This window comes from Netta rufina (genome assembly GCF_964035555.1).
Source record: "Netta rufina genome assembly, chromosome: 9".
NCBI lineage: Eukaryota > Metazoa > Chordata > Aves > Anseriformes > Anatidae > Netta > Netta rufina.
This window is the reverse complement of record NC_140132.1, coordinates 10,563,493-10,589,233: the sequence shown is the minus strand read 5'-3', so window position 1 is coordinate 10,589,233 and position 25,741 is coordinate 10,563,493. Positions and strand designations below refer to the sequence as shown.

General features: G+C 37.4%; 1 protein-coding gene across 2 annotated transcripts in view; it reads right to left on the bottom strand.

Moving 5' to 3' along the window:
• Positions 1 to 25,741, bottom strand: part of ARMC8 (armadillo repeat containing 8) — a 61,408-nt gene that overhangs the window by 12,278 nt on the left and 23,389 nt on the right. For both annotated transcript variants that reach the window (XM_084291847.1, XM_084291848.1), the window contains 9 exons: positions 20,384 to 20,526; positions 20,185 to 20,282; positions 18,260 to 18,352; positions 13,014 to 13,094; positions 9,262 to 9,337; positions 9,083 to 9,173; positions 5,485 to 5,545; positions 3,346 to 3,546; positions 592 to 687 (listed from right to left, as the gene is read on the bottom strand). In XM_084291847.1, coding sequence (XP_084147973.1) covers positions 592 to 687; positions 3,346 to 3,546; positions 5,485 to 5,545; positions 9,083 to 9,173; positions 9,262 to 9,337; positions 13,014 to 13,094; positions 18,260 to 18,352; positions 20,185 to 20,282; positions 20,384 to 20,526 — 940 coding nt within the window. The remainder of the gene's footprint in view (positions 1 to 591; positions 688 to 3,345; positions 3,547 to 5,484; positions 5,546 to 9,082; positions 9,174 to 9,261; positions 9,338 to 13,013; positions 13,095 to 18,259; positions 18,353 to 20,184; positions 20,283 to 20,383; positions 20,527 to 25,741) is intronic.

Below are 25,741 nucleotides of genomic sequence, written 5' to 3'. Positions count from 1 at the left end.
TTCTATTCTGACTAGCAAGGACCACAACATCTTGAAGAGTTTATTTTCAAAATCTAGTTCACCACAGTGAAAAGATTGTATAAATAAACTTCACTCTGTTTTGTTACTGAAAGATATTAATTCTCTTTAAACCCCATGCCGGAAAAGTGCAATGTAAAAGTTTGTATTAACATAACTGAAAGCAAGCCTTGGCATTTCAACGTATACTTGCCCTCTTCTTGCAGATAATTAGCAATAGGACTAGAAGGAATCACCTCAAGTTGCGCCAGAGGAGGTTCAAGTTGGACATTAAGAGAAATTTCTTCTCAGAAAGAGCACTCAGGCATTATAACGGGTTGCCCCAGGAGGCAGTGGAGTCACTGTCCCTGGGGGTGTTTAAGGAAAGATTGGATGTGGTACGTAGGGATCTGGTTTACTGGGTAATATTGGTGCCAGGAGGATGGTTGGACAAGATGATCTTTAAGGTCTTTTCCAACCCTAATAATTCTATGATTCTAAAATGAAGAAAAAAGGGCAGAAGAGGCAAAACATACATTCTTGCATGCTCCTTCAGCTGTCTTTGTCTGGATGCTAACATTTTCTTGAACTCACCTTTTTTCGAATATCTTCATCATTTGCTCCAAGGGACGCATACAGCTTGAAAGCGGCCTGGCGCAGTTCATGGGCGTGCTTCAAATCATGGTCAAGCTATTTAAACAAAACACAGATGTCAAAGTTAGACACTAAAAATTACAGGTGGTGTTTCCTCATTTGTTGTAAACTAGTATCTTGGTCTGGGGTTTTGTCTACCACACCAAGAGCAGCCAGAAACACAGAGGAACTGACATCTCATTAGCTGATGTCCACACTTAACAATTGAATGCAGTAACTGTAGTGAACAGAGCAGTTAATTTCTCTGCTGAGTTACAGGTAAGTCAACTTAAACAATATCTGCTCACAACAATTTGAGGCCAAAACACTTCTACAACGTTACTGCTCTATCCAGACGCTATTAAGGGGAAACCTAGTCTTATTTACCCAACAGAAACTAACAGAAAGAAACCAGAAGTGAAAAACAAAAAACAAAAAACAACAACAACAAAAAACACCACTTTGGAGCCAAAGGAACTCAAGAGAACTGAAGAAAAAGCAAAAACTGAAGTCCATCTTTAAATTATAGGATCTACAGCTTAAGGGGAATGTTGACTTTCAACTTTTTATATAAAGGCAACACAAAGGGGTGCAAACTGTCTAGGAAGTTTTTGAAAGGTAACTTCTTAACACAGGTGCTAGATGGGCAGGTTACAGTGATACACCACTGGATACACTGCTCACAAATCAGGAAAAATTGTCTGGGGATATGAAAATCAAATGGAAGCATTAGTTATAGGGATAACAGTGGTGTTCAAGTTCCTGCAAGGCGTGAGGAGGGCAAGGAAAACAGTATAAAGCCTTGACTTCAAGAGGGCAGACCTGGATGAGCACATGGAGTAAACACTGGCTTGCTCAGCCAGGAGAAGAGAAGGCTGAGCAGAGAGAGACCTAAGAACAGCCTTCCAACACCTAAAAGGAGATTACAAAGAACACAAAGCCAGACTCTTAAAGGAGGTGTGCAGCAAAAGAAGGAGAGACAATACTCAGGCTGAAACAGATGATGTTCCTACTGAATGCAAGAAAAAAAAAATCACTATGAGGTGAACTTTGGAACAGATTGCACAGAAAGATTGCTCGAACTCCATTGATAACAATTTTTAAGAGCCAACTGGATAAAGCAGCAAGCAACCTCATCTGAACTCAGCACTGACCCTGCTTTGAACAGAAAATTAAGACTAAGACCTCTTAACGTCCCTTCCAACCAGAGTTACTCTGATCCAGACAGCCCTCAAAAGTCTGTACGCCAAAGGGTTCCACATAACAATGCAAAACTTAAAGTCTATAAAAAAAATGCAAGAAAAAAAAAATGCTAGGATTAAGCTGCAAAGCATTAAAATTAAAAAATAATTTTAAAAGCACCTTAAAATTAAGCTGTATGATTAATTCCCTCTGGCGCAGGTACATTAGAGCAGAATGTATTACGCCTGTTTTAACAATGGTAAGTATTCTGTTCTGCGGAGTCCTCACTCATCTAGTTTTTACTTTATAGCGTGTAACTCAAAGCTTTTTTTTTTTTTTTTTTTTTAAATATAAAGAAATAAAACCCACACAGTTAGCACCCTGGCTGCCCAGCTGACTATTTTTAGGTTCTTTCTGAATACTCAGAGAGAGCAACGCCGTATTTATAATTGCCCCACTTACACTGGAACCTTTATCATGTTTTGATGCTATAGCCAATGTTTATTACTCTCCAGTCAACTGCTAAACTTCCTTTTGCTTGTTTAAATTCATACTGCTACTTACAGTTAGGTCATGTTTTTTTGCTGTTTGTTTGTTTTAATTTGCATTTTTACACAGGCTTCAAGGCAGCTGTATATGCAGTATCGATTTCATCCTACAAAAACCTGAAAAGTGTATCTATCTCTTGGGATAGCCTCAGAGAAAAACAAATGCCCTGTAATCCAGTTTTGGGGTACTTTCTAAAAATCACACTCGGTGAGAGAAGGGAACACATAATGCATATTTCCCTACAAAGAATATCAAGAACAATCTTGCTTCTGAGGTTGACTGATCTACTAGTGCTTTGGAAAGTTTATGCAAAGCTGGAAAAAAAAAAAAAAATCACAGATGAGTGTGTCTAAAATACCTAAGAAAATAAGTCTCCAAGGTATATTTTTGGTATCTGTTTATCCAACCTCTTGCAAATGCAGATAATATCTGCACATAATGTGAAGTGCTATGACATCTAAATGTTTTTCTGCTTAATAGAGCAGAACCATCTCTGAACTTGACGTTTTTCACAAAGTTGACCTATGAATTAAAATTAGTTGTATCACATGAACTATCCCTTATGAAACTGAAATGCTCTGGTTCCTGTAGGCAAGCCTGTTAAACTCTGCAAAGAACATCACAGATGCCCCAGTCTAGTACTTCATTCCCATCTTGGGAAAACATCATGAAACTCGTATGCTGAGGCTGTCTTAAAATACCCAGAGTCCATTTCTCTGTGTTCCACAAAGAACAGCACCATCCTTCTTACAGCAGGCAGAGTCTAAATATACACAAAGTTCTTGGCTTGGATATTTCAGGCTCCAGGAAAAGCAGTGAATGAGCAAAGATTTGGGAACTACATGCGTCAGGATCATGGCTGGACCTCTGGCCAGCTTTCCATTGAAGACCTCAGAAACGAGGCTTAAGAAGAATAAAAAAAACATTCCAAGCCCACTTATTACTGGTTTTGCCCACTTTCAAAGACTCAGAAGGGAAACATACCCGTTTGATATCAGTGATTGCACTCACTGAACTGGGATACTTGAAGTAATCAGCAAGCATGACAATGAGGTGGTCAGTAATGCTGGCAATTCTCTGTAGCTCCACATCTGTTTCAATCAAATAAGCCAGAGTTTCTGCACCTTCTACTCGCTCCTCCAGCAGTCTCTCCTTGCTACACATTCGAACCAAACATGGCAGAGTCTGAAAAGTTTAAAACAAAACAAAACAAAAAAGAACCACCAACATTTTTTGGAACAGCTATGTTCATAAAGCAGCTCACAAACTCAAATAGCTATCCCAGAGCAATTGTCATTACAGTTCTTTAGACTGGTACCTTCAAATAAAAATAATTTTAATGGTTTTAAAGACTACAGACAGAAATTGCTCAGGCATTACTAAGTATACGGCAAGCTACTTTCAGCTAAGTTCTCATGCAGTCAAAATAGTCTGCATAAATGTCATGTTGAGAAGTGATATTTAGTCATGTTTAGAACAGATTTCACTATCAACATTAGCTACATCAGAATGAATAACATTTTGGATTTTCTTGCTTCAAAAGACTGGAGGGACAGGCCTTTGACTCCAACATATGGATTTTCATCTGTCATTACCTGGAATGATAGATACCAAAATGCCACCAACAAAAGCTGTAGATGCACCAGACTCTACTGCTATGAACACTGAAATATATTTTCTTACTGCAGTATCTGACATAGAACCTACCCCTTCCCCAGCATTACCAAGACATCGGACTTAGGGACAGCTCTTGACACACTGCTGACAGTTCTCTGGTCTAACATGTAACTTAGCAGAAGCCAGGGGTTGCATAAGATCACAGTCAGAAGCCGGTAACCAGTAGCCTCTGATGGTGAGAAGTAGTCATTGCTTCAAGCGGAGCTACCTGCAGTGCCAGGGCCTTGCAGCACACGCTATGGTCATGCCTACCCTTCTCAGTTGTCTGTTCCCATGAGGTGATCTAAAACCACAGATTAGCCTTCACAGCAAAGACACAGAACTGTAAGAAGTTACTGGGTATCACTTCTCACACCACCAAACACCAATAACAACTGCGTGGCTGGTCAGGCTCTTCCTTCACTTGCTAGATTCGCTACAAGAACATGGGTCTGCTCAGTATCAGAACAGAGAAGCTTATGGGGGTGGAGGGAATAAGATCTTTCAGGCATTTAAACTGCATTTTCTTAAGTCTGAATTATGTGTTATTCTCTGGAAAAAAGGGTGCTGAAACATACTGAGAACTTGAAAGTAGCAGTCTGGTAGACAATTATAAAAGAAAGCAAACACACTTTCTTATTGCAGTATTACAGTAATACTTCGATATAACACTGAGAATCAAGAAGTGGTAGTGTTACTATTTTCTAATCTCGTGCTGACAGTCTTGCTCAGCAACAGCTTTTTTTTTCCTGACTACCTACAGAAGTGTGACTTAAGAAATGACATTTCTATGGTGTTTAATGAAGTTTCCTTTACTGAATTTCCTAGTAAAGCTACATGCAGCATAAAGATCAAATCCACATTTCAGCACCACATTGGTTTTTGTTTGTTTGTTTATGTTTATTTTTTTGTTTAGTTTTTGTTTTTTAAGAAAAAACAACAAATTCCCCTAGCCGAAGTAGGGAGCACTAACGTTCAGACAAACCTACAAAAACATTGTGAACCCTGAGAAGTTATCTGCTTTTGAAAGACTTCATTTATACACTGTGAAAGCATTCTGACTATAGTCTTCTGAAATAAGCTACTGAAAGACCAGGCAGTGCCTTGTTTATATGCAGGGACCACTGTTTCCATTTTACTTGAGAACAGTAATTTAAGTGATTACAAACCTCAAATTGCTGTGGGATAATCAACTTCGGGATAATTATTCCTGGATATGGACCCTTTGGTATGATTATTTATTTTAAAATTCTTAAAAGAGCCATGTTACTACAAAAGCTTAAAGGCATAAATAGGAAATTAAGGTAACTGATTTTCATTTTAATAAAAAAAATATTTTAATAAAAATCAGGGAAACTTGGTACTTTGAAATCTTCAGTATAACAGACTTACTTTTTATACTAGACAAATAAAAACACAGACTCACACAAGAAAACTGCTTTCAACAGAAAACTTTAATCAGCTCACCTTAAGAACAATGCAAGAATCATCTGTCCGTATTGCTCCAGCTCTGCACATGGAAGTAAGGCTGCAAGAACATAATAAAACACGTTCACCTATCTTTGTTTTTTATGCACTTAAGATGTTGCAAAACAATCAGCTATACTAATGAAAGGTACTCCCCTCTGCTCTGATTTCAATACGTTTGTGCTTACTAGACTTGGGAACATGAGCAAATTACTATGGGCAGACTTGTAGGTAGATTTATAGCACAGAACATCCTGCTGGAGCACTGACCTATATGTACACCACACCTGTCAAACAAAAGGTCTAACCATCAAGTCTGACTGATGCACAAACCTCTTACACCAAAAAAACAAGATTCACAACCTTCACTAAGATAGAGCAGCAATATCCACAGAGCTGTCCTGTGCCGCCCACAGCATGGGCAAGCACTTAAAACAATAAGGAAAGAGTCAATATAGGGTTGACAGTCTGACAGCTTGGTCAAAAACCATACACGCCTTGCATTAGCTTAGGAGATGTGGTACAGTTCTGATGCTTGTCCACAGGTACGTCTTAACACACTGTTAGAATAAGCACATCCTTGCTGACAAAGAACCCGATTAAGTCTCTGACACTGAATCAAAGCTGCACTTGGTCTTTATTAGCCAACATTAGTGGTAAAGTTAAGCAGTGACAATGACAAGTCCAAGGTCTCAAACTCCAGTGTTGACACACGGTGGCAAGTGTATAAATTGCTTTGTTAATCCACCTATCTCTGCACTACAAAATACCAGAAAGCCAAGCAGTTCACTGACCAATACAAGTGTTTTACATGGTTTATCACTTTTACCTGCTCAGAAACAAGGAAACAGAATAAAGCTGGAGGGTACCTGTTCTGCATTCAGTGCAGGAACAGTTGAGTAGCTTTTGAACTAAGCCATTGCAACTGACTAAATATTAGCATGTTGCAATTGTGAGGGCAAAAAAAATAATTGCAAATCAGTAAAAGTGACTTAAAACTACTATTTCAGCTCTCATTTGAGCAGGTTAAAAGTGCACATAGGATCAATCATAACTTCTCAGCTAAGGAGCAGTAACATGCTAACATACCTTAATCATACCATGTTTCACTGCATTCCTAAGTTCTTTACAAGTGCCCAAATAGATTTATTTCACCTCTAAGAAGGCAGCATCACTAAACCTGTTCCAAACACCTATCAATGGCAGACATAACTAAAATTCCATAATCAAATTTTTTTATTATTATTATTATTTCTTAGAAGTGAAAAAATAATGACTGTTAGCACAGAGGTTATTTTATAAACTTTACTGTCTGACCCTTGCAACTAACAGGAGGAAATACTCATTTTCATGCCTGGACAATCAGGAGAAAAGCACGAGTCTGTCAGTTGCCATTTACTCTAGCTAGATCCTGTGTTGGACAAAGCGGCTCAGATTCAGACATGAAGTAGGTTGAAGTATTTTAACTTCAGGTAAGATGGGCTTGGCTTAGATGGAAGCAATTCCAGTAATTTTAGTAGAAAAGGTTGCTGCTCCACTTTTAGGTGCAAATCGCTCCTCCAAGAGGCTTACTATTGCTCCCTCTGTGCCAACACTGCTGCTCAAATGAAAGATCCTTACTCCATTTCAATCGAGGTCTTAACTCAGGTCTTCCAGGTCTATTTCAATTGTTGAAAAACAAAGGAACCTTCTTAGGGTATCCTTGTATGCCAGTCTGGATTCAAACAAATTTAACAAAAGGCTTCATAGATTCACAAAAGGAACTCTAATTCTGCACTCCAAGGACTCTACTAATAAACCAGAATGGAGCTCTGCATTAGTTGACCAAAACTGGCATGGCAGAAGTGAAGTCTAATTTGGAAGCAGAAAAAAAGAGGACCTGTGACAATTTCATCTACTACTCTCCCTAGAACAACAGAGAGGAAAGAAGGGATACTGACTTGGAGGGAATCAAGCAGGAGTGGACTTAAAGAAGAAAAACCAGTAGGTCTCTGTAAGGCCTTAGACTATTAAGAATCTAAAGCCTTGAATGCCCTGCTAAGAAAGATGACTGCCCAGTGACTAATTAGAAACCTAGTCTGAAACACAAGACGTTGGATTGTTTTCCTTTTTCCTGCAATTCCTTATTGTGCTTTTCACTGTGCCCTTTCCTTCTATGCCTTCAGAAGTCTATCTGAGCCAAAAGTACTGCAAAGCAACAGCAACGGATGAGATCCTCCACCCAGCTCCTTCCAGTCTGAAGCAGGTCGGTAAAGAACACCAGCACACCTGAGAGCATTCATCCCACAACAACGAGACAATCCAAACTCAGAACACATTTTTAACTCCAGCCTGCCAACAGCCACATAGCTTGACCTAAGATATATATATATATATGTATGTATGTATGTATGTGTGTATATATATAATTTCTCATACTTAAAATTAAAATTTTAATCCTAATTATCTGTATCTTCTCTGAATGGTCAAAGAAACAAATAAATCAATTGCAACAGACTTCTACAAGACAGGTAATTTACCTTGCCTTCTTCACTACTTTAACAAAACCAGTAAAACCAGACTACATAGCCAACTGTGGTTGGAAAGTAGTGTGGGAGGTTCCCAGTCCAACCTCCCAAAAAGGGGGGGGGGGGGGGGGATTACCCTCCTAAAACAACGCTACCCTCCCCAGTTCTTTATAACTACTTTCATGAATGGGTTAAGTCATCATAGCATGGCAACATGAACAAAAGAGACCATCGTATCTACCCCACTTATTCCTCACCCTGAAACTAAAACCTTTGCACTAACACAAGTGTCAGTGAAATTGTTTGGTGAATTGAACCAGAGAACTCACTGACCCACTTCAAAAATAAGCCATGAAAATCCAAAATGAAAGTTGTAAATGCAGAGAATTATAAGAGATCAAATCAAACAGTATATCAGTAGCCAAACTCTTGACTTATGATTGCTTTTAGTACTTTATAATGACAGGTAATTTTCTCTCTTAAGTCACCTGGGTCATTTATTCCACCATCTTCAACAAAACAGATGGGTAAGGATCTTAAGCAGAGTCAATTCTCAGCTTATGAAGTGAGCAACCCTACTGTTACTCACAGAGGAACCCGCCTACACCAAAAGGGAAAGATTGATTTGAACTATAAAATTAATAACATTAATTCTGCTGTATGAACATATGAAGCTTAAAAAATAATTATTTTAATTAAAACACCTGGTAAGTATTATAATTGGTATTATACTCTGTAAGGACACACAATTGACCATAGCCTATTTAAAGTAAAACTTAACATAAGCAAATTCCATGCAAACCCATGTATGAAAGCGAATCCATGTATGAATACACATTCCTGGTAAAACTGCTGCCCACCAATGTTTTTGTTGTTGTCATTTTTTCTTGTTTACATACGAAAAGTGGAAGTTATGCTGTGAGCTTACTAGGTGAGAACGATTCCTTCAAGGGTTTAGGTAATGTAATAATATCTGTGATTATTGCTACCTGAAGTTTTAGTTCACATACAACTTTGCAAGAAGGAAAAAAGCAACAGTTAAAAAGTATTAAACTGTACACCATTCCATTTTAATTCCTGATGAAAATTACCATTTGGCTGATGTGAGCTGCATTTCAATAGGCTTGTCCCTTTGTAACATCTTCACAAAAATCTGCGGTAACAATTCTCCATCAACTGACACTGCAAGAGATGAAAGAACTCAAAACAACTCTGATTCAACCAGTCAATAAAATAAGTGTCAAACAAGTAATCATGGCATTATACTCACCATTTACAAGAGTCATTGATACCTGTGGGTTTTCAAAGGCTAGAACTGAGAAGCATTTCAAGGCTTGCATTCGAACCTGTGTAAAAACATGATATGAAACATAAATGTAAACGCTAACTTAACAGCAAAATTGGACCATACTGCTGTATAGGCTTACAGAAATTACTCTGTCTTATCAATAAGATTGTTTGACAATGGATAAAAGGCAGATGGAAACATCTAACTCACAGATTGACTGCTGTGATCTCCCTGCTGGAATTACCCTTTCTAGATTTGATGTTGTGAACTTTTCATGAAAAAGAGGCAAGCCAGGACTGGCAGGTGGGAACCAGCCTTTCAGAAACAGTAGTTTTCATTTGTTGTTACTCATAAGCATGCAAACAACAACAAAAAAATGGAGGTATCAGAACAATACTAAAGTCTTTTGAGGACTCGTAAATACCCAAGAGAATCTAAACCACATGCCACTAGGATGTATATTTCAGAAGTCTTTAAAGGTGATTTTAATAAAAATGTCTAAAGAGAACCATCCTGTAGAACTGATTCTAAACTAATCTTAAAGCAAATATATATCGTAAGTTGTGCTGCTATTACACAACTTCAGTTATCACCTGTATACAAACGATTTGCAACTTGGAAGGGACCGCTGGATGTCATCTGGTTCAGCTTACTGATGGAGCAGGGCCACCTAGAGCTGGTTGCCCAGGACAATGTCCAGGTGGTTATTTCCAAGGTGAGAGACCCCACAACCTCTCTGGGCAACCTATACTCCGAAACCATTTAACCATCAAACCTTCCTGGTTACCTAGTCAGGCGAGGCTATGAAGCCCTTAAAACCTCTTTTCTGACACAGGGAAGACCATTCATTATCATCTTCCCAGATAAAGAATCTAATTTAGTTCAGATATTAGACTTTGACTTCACCGTCTACAGTTCCACATAGGTAAGCTGTGTCCATGTCTTTCCATGTTCCTCTTACCACATGCTTAGTATGACAACAAAGCAAATGGAACACAATTTTGACCTAAAAAACCCTGTCACTAAAGAAAGCATTTGCAATTCCTGCAAGTTCGGTTTAGGCCCATCCTACCCTCCTCAAAAAAAAGTCCTAGAAACATGGAAATCCAAAGGTAGATAACAACAGCCCAGACAATAAAACTTCTGTGCACTTATTTTATAATATCTCATTACAGCCACTGTAAGATCTCTTCTCATCAGTAGCAGTGAAGCCTTACTAAGGAAAAATGGATAGCAGAAATGGATATCTGGCTTCAGAACAAAAGCCTCATTTGACAACATTTCTTCTCAGATGATCTAATGAATACAGTGCGTGCTTCAAAGCAGCCGGAAACAGAGATTGTATATCAAAAAGCACTGAAACGAGTCAAACCCACAGCTGAAGTGCTGCATTCAAGCCAGAAGAAACAGCAGGGCAGGGGGGTGGGAGGTGGGAGAAGGCATTATAGATGTTCTAATCAGAACCACTGAAGTCTACCTGGAAGTTAATTATTTTATGTGATATTGCTCTATTAATAGAAGATTTAAAAATTACTACGATTACTCTCTTCTAGTACTGTCTACTTAATGGCAATTACTTTGGTAGTTACATGAGAAACACAATGCAAGGATGTGGAAAAACATGCAAATATGCTCTTGAAAAAATTTTCTGCATTGCACTGTAAAAGCTGTAGTCCCTTTGTGTTGGACATCTTACTGGTGAAAAATGCACACTCGGAATGATATAACAAGTGGGAAAGATGCTCACATCATCAACTGCAGAAGGGGAAATCCCAACACCAAAGAAAAATAATAGGCAATTCTCCTGGCAGACCTACACAAACTCTTTTCATGGGAACCGAAACCCCATTCTAGGGGGTTTTTGACATTTATTGGTATGGTCCTATCAACTAAATCACTTGAGATACCTTACTGGCCTCTACTCCAAGTATTAAAAATGTAGAAGCTTTTTAAATGCTGTTGTTTCCTGTCATGCTCTTATTTGTTTGGCTAAATATTAAGAAACTGGGTAGATAAGTATGAGAATGAAACAGCTTGTGTTCCACAAAAATGCATCAATTACATGAGAAGGCCAAGAATTTCTATTTAATGGAGAATGCTAAGAAAGCAGCTGAGATAACAATAAAGCTGTTAACCTTGGGAGTATTAATGGAGCGAAGTGTATGAAAAGCAACAAAAAGTGGTTCAGCCCTTACACCTAGAATTTAAAAGTTTGGTCAAACTAGCAAAGGAATAAACAGTCCTACATCTTCCTAGGTAGGACCAAATATGTATTTTAATGCAACAGTACATGTATCTTGTTGGTGAAAAAGCCACTTGAAAATTTTACCAAGCTCCTATTTCTTTATTTTAAAAAAGCTGAATGAAAAAAAATTCAGGGAAGGTTCAAACAGATATATGGCTTGGAAAATTCACCTTACAACACAAGCTGAAAAAAAAATCAGCTGATGGAAGAATGAACAAAATGTTCCCTATCATGGTGAAAACTTCTTACAGAAGTTTTACAAGACAGAAAACAGAAATCTGTCAGTCTCACTAACAAAACATTAAAGACAGCATACTTCCAACTGGATTTATAAAAAGAAACAAAATCCAACAAAAACAAAAACCACCACATAAGATAATTAGGCCCTGGAACAAAACACCAAGTTTCCCTTTACATGAAATTCTTATTTGAAGCTTTGCTTTCCTGCTGAAAGATACTTCAGTTACTGAGACTGTTCTGTACTAGGTTGCAGACCGAAATAAGACAAGAACAATTATGTTCTCTAGTCTTCATCAAGCAACGAACAGCCTTTTTTCAACAAAATAAAAATGGCACAGAAACATTAGATATTTTGTATTAGATATTGCAATAAAAATAACTCGGGATAAATAAAGATGCTTTCATGTGTTTCTAATTTTTAGAATGATGATATTCATACATTTGGGGAGGAGGGAATAAATGATACCTTCATAAGAAAGTCCATAACAATTTGACTGCTTAGAGATCACAGGCTTGGCTTCTGACAGATTTCAAAATTATTTGCATACCAGGTATCTGCTAGCTCTCCAAAAAAACAAAACAACAAACAAAACACCAAGTTACACTGAAAAGCTTTGGAAAGCACTTCACACACACTCAAACATTTTAAGTAATTTACAGCAGACTCCTATAGCTATGCTTAGGATTTGAAATTTTGGCCGCAGACTGAGAACAGGTAGTTGACCCTCCTTGCCACCACAATATGCGTACACTATGATGCTTCTTCCCAGCAGTGGTATTTTCAGATAGCCAAGGACGGACTTCCCAAAAACATAACAGAGGATGGAGCTGAGACATGTGAGCAGAAAACACTGGTAGCCGGTGGCCTTCACAGATTCCACGTTCATGTTTTTTCAAGGATGACTTCTGTTTAAGACAGATCACCTTTGCTTTTCTTCTGATTTATTTTTTTTAATCATGTAACATTCAGCATATTAGACAAACCAAGTGACTGTTCTCTGTCAGATCAACAAATGCCAACTCTGTTTTAATTAATGATATTCTAACTTAACAGAGCATTCCAAAATAGGTCTCATTTTGATAGAAATCCATATGGCAGGTAAAAACAATTTTTATTCTAGAAATGAACATTACACATATTTACAGTTTTAGTTCATACATGTATATATATATATATTTTTTTAAATCAACATCACTGGCATCCCTTTCATAAAAATGTACAAAACACCGAATAATTGTAATGTCTTACTTTGTAGGAGGTGGAGACTAACAGATGTGCAATATTCTGAACTGCTCCATGGTTAAACAAGATTGTCTGGTGATCTGGACCCTACAAAGAAAAACATAAAAATGCAATTATATATATTTTTAAAGAACATGTATAAGGTTTCCACTAGCTCTGTTTTTTTAAAGTATTTAAAGGTAGATTTACTAGCATATACTTTGAAATCAGTTGGCATACCAACCTTTTATTTCTTAAATAAAGAAGTCCATCTCCAATTTATAGCATTTGTCCTTTTCTGGTGATCATTTTCACTTTTTACTTCAATAGGAAACTATTATTTTTCATAAATAAACAAACATGGATAGACTACTTATGTTTCTATTCCTCATATTGGAAACAATGGAAAGCTCCTGACTTTCTCCATAAATCATTTCAAGTATCTCCAGTCACTAACTTTTTTGTGTGTGTAATATTAAACATTTTCAGCAATTCTAACTTCAGAAGAAATGGAATTAGTTCTAAAACTGTTTCCAGACAGAATGTGACAGTGCACTGAGAACAGATTCACATTTTCCTCCTACAGATTATTTTAATTTCAAACATATTTAGCCATAAATCTAGACAGCCATCACCCATTTATTGGCTTCGAGACTTAAGTCAACAATGGCTGATAAATCAATATTTTCCCAAGATTTAAAAAGCATTTGGAATTAAACACAAGTACTGAATTCTGCAGTAGAAAGGTCTCAGAAATTCTGTAGCATGACAAGGCTCAATGAGGTCAGAAATAAACCACAAAACACCAGTGGGGCCCACAGCTTTCAGCGTCTCTTGGGAGATTTGGTCTGTGACTTACAAACACTTCTTTAGAAGTGGATTCATGACTCCAGTCATTTTTTTTGCATTAAACATCGGCCATGCGCAATTTAAATTCAGCTTTTGTAATGTCACAGCATTAATCATACCTCGATACATTTTCTCAACTAATCTGCAAGTGAAGAAAGCATCTTCACTCCTTAATTTTACATTCAAACCCAGCTGAGTTCACGGGCATATCTACACACCCCAGTATGCATAAGTGACGCTTAATTTTCACATCTGAGATAGAGCTGAAATCAGATTCCTTTTATGTTCAAAGGAACAGTTTTGGAACATCCCTTACCTCTAAGGAAAAAATAGTATGAAAGTCACTTTTAGATGAAACATATCTGGTGCTTTAAGAGATGCTTCAGCTGCTACTGCCACCAAGAGCTTTCTACCAAAAAAATGCAATTAAAATAGCATGGTTGAAGTAGGAAAACAACTTACATTGGCACACAGAAGTGGCTGAGGCAATGATTTAAAGCCGCAGCTATGCCAGTGTTGAAGCTGAAGAACAGATATTAAAATATGTGAAAAATATGAATGAACTTAAACTTTTAAAAAAATCATATTGACCTAGATTGTTCTATTAATTCGTGGGTATTACTGGTTTTTCAAAGAGATGAAGAGGTAAACTGTGCAAACAGGAGGGGTACAAGTAACACTTGGGCATATTCATAGCTGCGTAACTTGATGTAATGAATATATCCAATCTGTACACGCTGTGTTTGTATGCACCAATCCTGCTTGCTCAATGCACAGTCAGGTTGAGTACCAACTCAGAAATAGAGACAGCTTCAAACATACACCTGAAATCTTGATATCACAATGCATCATTCTGTTCTAGTTCCAAGTATCTCCAACAGCAGTGTAATAGCAAGGCCTTTTCACTCTGTTTCTCTCTGGGCATCCTAACAGAGTTGCAGAAGCCAGTTCTATTTCAGGGATTTTTTTCTCCAAATATAATCAAGAGATGTAATATTCCAGAGAGAAGTCATATTTCTTGTATATTTTTCCATCATAAAACGCTGATTTTTCAAGAAGGATAGAACAGCGTAATAATTTATTCCATAACGAAATTTTAAAAGCAGATACCTAAATGTAAATGTACCGTGGTTCACGGATCCAGCACCAGGCCTAGGATCACATAAGAAAACATTCTCAGAATGGGCCCTGATTACAGGCTTTATCCTGGATCTTTCCCAGACACGAGATTTTAATTTTCAGCCAGAGGTGAATGTATTACTTATGCAGAGATGTCACCACGTTCAGATATAATTTCCAGCACTATCTTCTCAAATCGTTCATCCAACTTGTTTCCAAACGCATACCTTATCTTTCTCACTTGACCATTAAAATAGTAAAGCCTACCTACTCACATCACTTTCTCTGGAAACAAATCAATTGTGATAGAGAATCTTAGAAAGTATGTGTTGACTTGCATTTTAACAAGCCTTGCACATCAACCTGATTTCAGTTCACTTGGTTTTGCTTGTATGTTGATAGAGTCCTAACCATGTATGCTAAAAACTGCATCCACTCCCCTATAAGCCAACACTTTCCTTTGCTTAGAATGGCTCTTTTCCAGAGTCAGCATTTTCCACCACTCAATTTTAACTCTAAAAACGCAGTGACAAGCAGTAAAAGCATGATGTACAAGCAGAAAACAACAGCAATATGCTAGGAACCTGAATTAAGGATTTCCTAGCTAAGGAGAACAGGTCTGAGCTTTTCCAGTGAAATCCAAGCAGGCACAAAACGAGGAACCTGAGAAACCCGACCAAACAAGACTCTGGCCAGGAAGAGAGAAAACGGAGCACAAGATCAAAGCAGACAAGAGTATGCAGAAACAAGGCGGGAAGAAGTTGAGATATGTCACCAGTTGTTTAATGCATAAATCGATTAACACGAAGAGAGAAAAAAAAAAACATCAATACTTATAGTAACATTTCTTCAGGGAAAATAAATAAGGGTGCTCTCAATCATGGCTTTTTAGGGGGAGTCTTCATTAAAAATGTTCTGAATACTGAAACGTTCAGAAATATTCAGTATTTTTTAGTGATAAGAATGTACTTTTCACACAAAGCAGAAAATCCCCTGCTTCACTCTACTAGATGCACTTTATTAAGTCTGAGAATACAGAATTGATGTTTTGTCTTAATTACCAGATCTGAAATCCAAGAATTAATCAAAATAAGAAGGGGACAGTTTACAGCTGCATTCAAGATATGCATTCGCCAGAACAAGAGAGAAATGAGTTCTTGATCAATTTAACATTTCTAATGATCTGTTTACTCAACCACAAATATTTTTCTTTGCTACATAGCTAAATATTTATTCTGTAAAAGCAATTATATGTCCTACGATTCGTAGCCATTACTCTGCTTTTCCTGTGCATTCACATTTCTGTCTGTTCACAATATCAGCCTTTTCCTCCCAAAAACTTGGATTTCTGAAAACATTCACTGCGAGTTTTGTTTGAGAGAGGCTCTGGGGATGGAGTAGGTGTTGGCAAACAGTAGAGAGCGGGTTCATACGCCCTTTCTTATTCTCTTCTGGTGTGACTGGGCTTACATTTTGTTAACCATATATCTGAGATGAAAGTCAGCAGGAGTCAGCAGAGCTAAAAGGAAGCAACTCATTTGGAAAAGGATGACTGTGACTGTTTTCAGATTGGGTTAGCTACCTGAAGTTACACAGCAGTTTTCACACAGCCAGCAGGGTTTGTGCTGCCACTGAGCTAACCCTGACTGGACAAGCGTTCTGTACCTCCGTATGTAATCAGTCCTGCATTATTTTTCTTGTGTGCCAACAAGGCCCAACTTTTCAACAGTTCAAGTTACTCAGCCTATTACAGAGATGTTCAAGGGCCATTTAAACACGAGGTGCCCGTGTTTGTCATTAGACAGGCAGGACTTACTTGTGTCTTGTCCTGACAGTAACTAGGAACAATCAGCTTGCATTGCAGTTCTCCCACTGCCTGCTCCATGCCTGTACAACATTTCTCTTCATCCCCAGATAAGGAGAAGCTGGATGAATGACTAATTCCTACTCAAATTTGTATTCCCCCCCAATAAGAAGACTGAAGGATACACCACTTGGATGTTCCAACTGCTCTAATTTTCAACTTAAAAGCAGCTCCAGGAGAAGCAGACATTTTCATTCAAATCCTATTAGTGCCAAAAATATCGTAAAGAATAAAAAACCTAAGACTTTCCACAAATATATCTACAAATATATATATAAAAAACTAACAGGCAGAAAGGAGAGCCACTGGTGCATTTTTCTTCTTAAAATACCCAATTCCTTTCCCAACATTATCTCAATTTGATCTTCTACAGTCCAGTGCAGGATTTTATCTTACTACGCTTGCTTTAATAATTCTATAAATATTAGCAACTGAGTTCCATTTTTAAATCACTCCATAGTCTTCAATCCCCAGTTTCATTTAACAGAAGACATGAAACTGGATAAACATACATGCAAAACAAAGAAACAATTCACAGTTTCCAAAGACTTGTTTTTAAGAAGTAATACAGACTTTTGGAGGTAAATACTTATAAATACATCAATTTTGGAATATTTTTATTTTTCAGTCTAACAGATAAATGCAATCTATGATCTTTTAGTTATAAACTGTTTCTAAATGGGAAAGATGCCATAAAATTCTGATTTTCTATGCTGAATTGAAACTGTTAGTGCATAACCCGCAGGTATAGTAACAAAAGAAACAATAATTATATAATAAAACAGTGGTGTGGGAAAACTGGGGCCAGAGTGCAGAAAATCAGGATGTCTTAAGACTACAAGACAGCCTGAGAACAAAACTGTGTTTGGGGTGGGGTTGTTGCTGTTTTTAAATTAGAAGTTTTCCCAGATTAGGAGAATTGCATTATGTAACAGGAATGAACATGTATCTGGATAAACCTGAAACTGGTAGAGCTCAATTGAGAAGAGTATGGTTTCTCCTCTCAGCTTACACCACCTCTTAGAAACCATTCTCTGGGTTTAAAACAGATGGTTTGAAAGCAGATGCAAGCCGCAAAGAGATGCTCACACTTTTGTGAAACTTCCGAGGAAAAAAAATGAAGTCTTCCTACATTTATACCGATAATAGTGAGAACTGGTATTTGCCTAGACGTTGATTTTGCTTAGTAGTCATATACATATACATACACAGAGACACCCCAAAATTACTTATTTGCATATTTTGTTTTACTGTATAGAAACATCTACCAACCCCAAAAAACATGACAACGAGTCCAGAGCAATGGCAGTTCAGTCATTACTGTCCTTATGTTCCTGCCACAGTATTATCATCTTATGTTCCTGCCACAATATTATCATCTCATACAGTTTCTTATATGCCAGAAACACAAGTCTCAGAGAACATGTATTCTCTTTCTTACTTTGCAGCAATGTGAGAAGATCTGACATATGTATTCCTGTGTATATCGAGACCTACTGAGCAGTGCCATGAGGTGGGAGATAACTGTAGCATCCTGGAAACAAGCCAGAAAAGAAAAATTATTAAGACCATTTCAGCATTGCTTGTCAACAGTTTGTTAGTTAAAGAAGTACTAATTCCATATTCTATACATTTCCTAATTCCACATTCTTCATTTCCCAATATAAATTGTTCCAGAATGGAACACTGGAGTTCTCAATTCCATCAGGTCAAGACATAAGACTATTAAAGTAGTACAGGAGATATTTAAGACACGAGTGACAATTCTAAGAGGCACCCTCATGGCGGGTAGGATAGGGAAATGACATAGGAGTCAGTGCCAGGTATAAAAGCTCTTGCTTTTGTGTCCAGGACCTTTACTTTATGGGAAAACAAAACAAAAAAAGAACTCCAAGTAAATCACAACAAAAGAAAATCATTATACACAGAACTTCCCTTCTGAAAACACAGCCAGTTACTTCTTAAGCCTTATGGCAAGGTACAAAATGACAACATTTTAAAGCCATCAGTTACTTTTACCAGTACCTCTCAGTCAGAGGGGATAATGTTAAAAGGAATGCCAAACAGAGGAGATGCAAGAACTCAAGGATTCTTCCTGTCCAGAGAACTTACACTGTAAGTTGACTGTACAGAAGTAAATCAGACTCTGTTTTACCTGCAGGAGAATGACTAATAAATTGCAACTCTCTTACCAGGGAAGAAGTGGATTACAAGTAGAACAAAATCTTCATGCTCATTAGCTACTTTTATGATAATGAAAATAACAGTAGCCCAACAGCTATGATTCAGAGACGCACAGTGATTTCTGACACTTTATTTCTCAATTATTTGGGAAGTTTCTAGTAATACTTCTTATTTTTAATATTTTTTACTTTTAAATACTTATTATTTTTAAATAAACATGCATTAAGTCTCTCCTATTCTATTTGTATCCATATTTGAGATTAAACAAAGCTTTTCAATATTTATTTTTAAGATTTGTATGTTTAAATATTGTAAATTTAGCAGACTTACTTTACAAAATTTTGCTGCCAACAATCCAGACTTGTTCATCTCAACAGAAAACAGAAAGCAGAGAACAAAAGTGACTTCTGTTTCAATTGTTTGTTTCTTAATCACTGGAAGGGATCGACATAGTACAGACATATTTGCCTTTTCAGCATCTTATAGGAAAAGTTACTTACTAGGAACTGGAGTACTTCCAGATACACCAGCTGTACATCCATGCTCATTGCATTCTTATGTGCATAGGAAAAGCAAAGGACAAACTATTCTAAGCAGTATTCTTAGAGTCTGGTTTAGAGTAGCTCCACCTGATCTTCTGCCTTTACACGTGGCATATAAACAAACACCCTGATTGATTCTCAAGCGCAGCATCCAAGGGCTTGCAAGGAGTTGGTTTGGTTGTGGGACAACACTGGGTATTAAACCCTCAAGTGTATTTTATTAGCGCTGGTGGTCATAACCATCACGAAGTGTCTTCTTGATTCTCCCTCACACAAAGTAAGCCTGCATTAGTGGGTAAACTAAACAGGTACTGGGTTTTGGGCATATGACAACTAGAACAGCAAATTTCTACAAGAAACCAAAAGCAGCTAATGAGCCAACCTTGCTCACAAGAAAAACACATTAAAATCTTCACAAGTCTTAACAGGTCTCTGAAACTTTTATGCGTCTCCTTCCTTAAGTTAAAGCAAAACAGACTGATGACATCCCCAGAATTCCTCTGTGGTGTAGCACATTTGACCCATTAAAACAGATTCTTGTCTTTATCTGTTAATTTTAGAAAGCTCCCAACTCTGTAAGCTTTAACACACTAGAACAGCATTATAATTAAAAGGACAGAATAATCTGCTTACAACTTACAGTGTATAGGAGATCCTCTGGAGTTACAGGACTAATGAAAATGGTACGGAGACATCGTAGGCAGGCTTCAATAAACTTCAAATCTGGTGATAGTAATCCTATACATATAAGCAAAAACTAATATTCAGCTTCATTTTCTTGGCTTATTTAAGTACTTTAGAAACATTTACTTATGCAGATTACAGTGAGAGAAAAGTACCTTGCAATAAGGCTGGAATAATATGGCAGTCTAGTAGGGATTTGACATTATTCTCTGTACCCATTGCAAGGCTTCCCAGGACCACTGCACATTCTGTTCTCAGTTCTGTGCTGGAGGTTTCTTGCTGAAGCAAATACAGCAACCTGGAAACAGAATTACTTTTAGAGAAAATTCAAATAGTACTTGTCAGTTAAATTAAAAAGTAATCTAAATCCTGCTATGTAAAGAAGATACAGTCCTCAATACAAGGATGAAATCCAAACAAAAGAGTACATCGAACATTTTTGTCGTGAGAGTATTTTTACACTATATGTTCCTACAAAGGTTTTACTTGCTGTTATGCTAGGAAGATACCACACTGCTTTTTCTAAAAATATAATGCCACTGTAATGAGATCCAGGATGATGTCTTCCAGGTTACCAGGAAGATCCCAAATTTGAATTAAAGGAAATGAGTCTGTAGTTTGACGTCAGTGGGAAAGGGAACCTCACACATTACTCCTAACACCTAGAGAAATGATTACTGCTGTTGTGATGCGTGTTATCTTTGGCAGCAACTTCTTCCGGATCACAGCTGCAAAATAATTCCATCATCGAGCATCAACATTGGTGCTAGGAGTATGAACACTGAGAAATTAGCCTATAAGAACATAAAGCTAGCCCACAGAAGTTTTATAAGCAGAAAAGTAGCTGAGTAGTAGGTAAGCATGATCACTCCAGCCCTAAAAAAAAAAAAACAAACATCTTGCTAGATGTGTATGTTTGGGTTTCAATCACCATGGATAATTTATAGCGTCAAGATACCTAGGAGATCTTACATGCTTCAGATTATATTGGTAGCACCCGAATCACAGCAGAGGTCACCAAACACTTTCAGTATAAATCCGAGTCTCACAAAGAGCCCAGAGAGTAACCAGATTCCTACCTTGTACCAGTACAAAAGATAATCACTTTAAGATTGGCATCATTTATAAGATACATTTAACTAATGATTCCCTCATTACGAGTCTCAGCAGAACTATAACAGGTAAGATGACTGGGATATTGAGATACAATCGTCTGTGTATGCAAGATATACAGTCACTTTTCTAGATTTATTGTGCGAAGATAGGAACGGTCTCAGTGTAGTAATGCACTGCTCCGTCTGGTTTGAAAGGGTCTCTTCCAAAACCAGGTAATACACCAAAGCCTTCTCCCAGAGCACAAAGGCACCAACCAACATCCATCTCATTGCTGAAGGGTAAAGAATTAGCTACTCAGATGAACAGACCCCTGAACAAAATCCTCCCAAAGCTGACTGCCAAAATCAAAGGCAAGTGAAAAAATAACCAGACATACAGTAGCTAAATGCAATTTAGGAACACAGGACTGGAAAGGGACAGTTAGGGAAGTACCATCAGTCCCTCACAAAAAGGTGCTCGGAAGGGTATCTTAAACACCCACTCCACATGCTTCCCCCTTATATAAGGCAGATCTGCTTCTTAGAATCCCTTAAGTTCAAAACCTAGAATAAGAGGCCAACAGACAAAACTACGTGTTTAGAGGAATAGAGCTGAGATCAAAGGTCTCTTCAATACCTAGAAGCAGGACATGCATTACATCTCAAACTATCACCGAACAAGGTCTTGGAGAACTGCAAAACAATCATCCAGTTTTGCTAACCATTTTTTTGAATGAAAAATTAGCAGATGTGCAATCCAAAAGTAATCTGCTCTGCCCTAAATGCAGGTTAAATACTAACAAGGAAGATAAGGTTACTCCAGTGTCACCCAAAGCACCACTGCACCCTTTTTCAGATGTAGCTAATCTGACAGTGGAAAAAAAGCTCTAAAACACAAACACAAATTGCAAAAACAGTAATTCCATCCTTCAGTTAGCATGTGTGATGCAATCAACCCCAATACCTTTCCTCCTTTCAAATTCTTTCAGATTCAAAGAATCAGACTGGTAAATTCCGAATAGCATACATTTCAGAATCGCTTCTGTTATTGTCACCTTTCCACACATGGAATGGATGTAAAAGGCCCCATGCCCCCACTGTTTTATCTGAAAGATCATTTACTCTTGATGTTTAGAAACTTATTTGAATTTCTTGTATAAATCTCTATTCATACTTGTTATCAAGTTTGCACTGCATGCATATTAGCCCTTCACATATATATATAAACCTTCTAAAATTCCTTACAGGGAACAGCTAACAGTCACCTTTCCTGGAGCACTTCGGCTTCAAGTGGCTCGGTGTAACTGATCTGCCGTAAGGTTTTCACTTCACTCTGGGCACCTCTTTAACATCAATGGAACAAAATTTTTTTATATATATATAAAAGGCTCAGATTATCCGTGGTTACACAGTACAGCTCACATAACGCTTGGGCAAACTCTAACTGTACCTATGTGATGGGCTTCTAGAAAAAGAACAAAAACCATACTTCAGCCAATTACATGACATGCTTCTAGAACTAAAAATTCTGGCGCTGTCTTCTTTGAAGTATCAGCTGTGCAATGTTTAATATAAAGATAAGTGCTGTTTTTGAAAGACCATAAAAGAAGTAAAATACATAATTAAGGTTATGCAAAATTATCAAAAGAATAGAAGCATCTCACTTCCAATCCTAATAGGACAGAATAACCTTGTGTTACCATTACTTCTCTACAGACAGCTGCTTTTGATCTAAGCCTTCTAGGTCAGGGAAGAATTGCCAGGAAACAGAAGCTTCTTTGGTAAAATCCAAATGCACCGAGTGATGCTGGCTAAAACTGATCCTTGAAGAGATGTCTTTTTGGACACCATGGTACTATATGGACAGAGCAATCCCATCTACTGCTCTAATTGATGTTCTCAAATTGCAAAGAGAAACCCCAAAACCCTTACATAAAAAAAAAAAACTGATAGGAGTTGCCACAAGCAGATCAGAAGATGAGTAAGTTCTTTGCAGTAACCTGTACAGCTGTTTTAACACCCAAGACTTGACTTCATTTGACCGTTTCTGGCTACCACACACATAGCAAACATTTGCAGTGCAGTTTTCAAAATATTCTTCTAGTAACTACACTGCTAAGAAACAATTACACATCTTGTATGATGTGTAGTACTTTATGACGAGTTTGGCTTTTTTTTTTTTTTTTTTTTTTTTTTTATTTAAATAGCAAGCTGAAAGATTTGACTTCAAATAGTCAGGGCATTTAGAAAACACACAACAACCAATCCATCAATCCTGACCAGCCAGGAGCAGAAATCAGCAAGGACAAATGCATAACCTTGCGTTTTGGCACAGGGAGTAGAGAGTAAAAAGAAAAGCCTGTTAACATTCAGCTTCAGGTATATGTAGTGTGTGTGTGTATATATATATATATATATATTTATTTATTTATTTATTTATCGTAAATCTTCATATATATATATATATATGTATGCATTTATTTTATAATTATTTTAAATGATTTAGTATGTAGGAAATAAGTCTTGCTAAAATTAATTCCTGCTGCTGTCACTATACTCTCTCAACCTGCTCCTTCAAATGCAGGGACATCAGAATTCATGGACTGAAGGTGTAAGATGTAGCCAGGCTCACATCCAGCCCATGATGCAGTATGATGCATTTATGATGCAGGAGCACAAAACTGACTCAGTTTAATTCAGCACATATGGAATAGAAATGTTGCCATCAAGCAAACAAAACAACTTCCAAAATGAGACTAAAGCCTCCATCCTCCCTAAATCCACAGCCATACGCCAGGACAAATGAGCCTGCAGCATGCTGTAAGGTGGGTTGTTTTTTTTATAGACTGAAATGGGAAATAAGGGAAATATTTATCAGAACGCTGGGACAAAGCCAGCTGCCAACAGCATCCCGCCCCTCCCCCTGCAGAGGAAAGCTTACACACTATCACAAACCACTACTAAAACTTGGGAGACATGTTGAGTTTCTGTTTGGAATCATCTGAAGTACTTCTGTTACAGGGGAAAAAAAAATAAAAATAAAAAAATATACCTAATCTTAAATAAGGCATTTAAGACAAGAAAGAAGCCGGTCTTTCACTGAGTTGTCTGGGGAATACAGGGAGACTCCGCTGACGTAACCATTGGTACATACACAGTCACCCGCTAGCTGGATAACATCAGTATCTGACACTTTTTTCCTGAGTGTGTGTGTGTGTGTATGAAAAAAGCTTTCAATAACCTAGACTTCAGTTTAGACTTGCAAAAGTATTTCCTTCCATTTTCAGTAATAATATCCTGAAAAAAATGCCGAGATGCATCTTCTCTATACACAGCACACTAATAACTGTCTTGGATTATTCATTATTAATTGATAATTATCGATAACCAATCTGTTCCTTGTACACAGAAATGATCAGTCAGACCATAAAACATTCAGTTCTGTTTTTTCTTAAAGGGGATTTTACAAAATCCAAAAGCAGGCGTAATCCTGAAGGCTGTTCTCTTATGAAGAACATAATTGCTGTTTTCTTTCCCATTAACACTCCACACTTGGAGCAGATGTGTGAAAATGAAACACGCTGACTATAATCTATGGTCTCCGTGTTTAAAATAGAAATACTTAACTCAGCTTTATAATCAGTGAGATGAAAATTTAAGTTCAGATTTTTACATACAATAAGTTTTTGAAATATTAATAATATCCTTTCCTATATCTTTAATATATGCTTGGGTTTCAATTTAGGGTTTCCACAGAACTCAACATGCATATTATAACATTTTCTGTTGCTTTATTTTAAAGAGAGAACTGACACCAAGTAACACTGAAAATTAACAAGTTAAATGACAAACTCTAGAATTATTAAAGAATTCAAATGAAGACAACCCATATAATCGGTACAGATGTAACTATACATTAGTAAACTACCACTAAACATTACAAAGACTGCATACTTTTATTGTGACAAGAACACAACCCTTGACTGGTTTGCTGTTTCCAGGGTCTGCCACAGACGAATTCAGCAAGGACACAAATTTGTAATCCACTCCTCCCATGTATTGAGATTAGAAGTATAAAAAGGTAGAAAAATATCACGTGCATGTAGGTAGAAAAAGAATGTTACAATTCAGATTTTGGAGATTTAGAAAAACAAATTACTGGGGTGCTTGTCTTAGCTCCAGCTACAGGTGTTGGTGTGAGGCTCAGAAATGGAAGTAGCCAGCCATTTGACTCCCACTGAACGTGGAGGAAAATACTGGAAAAAGGCTCTGCTAGAATCACCAGGATTCTTTTATGTAGAGCCTGAGAGCTTGAGGAGATACTAAAAGCATGGGAGATGCAAAAAGGTGCTAACATTCCTGTTCACTCACTCTTCAGCCAGTGATCCCCCAGTAAAACTCATCCCAATGGGACAGAAA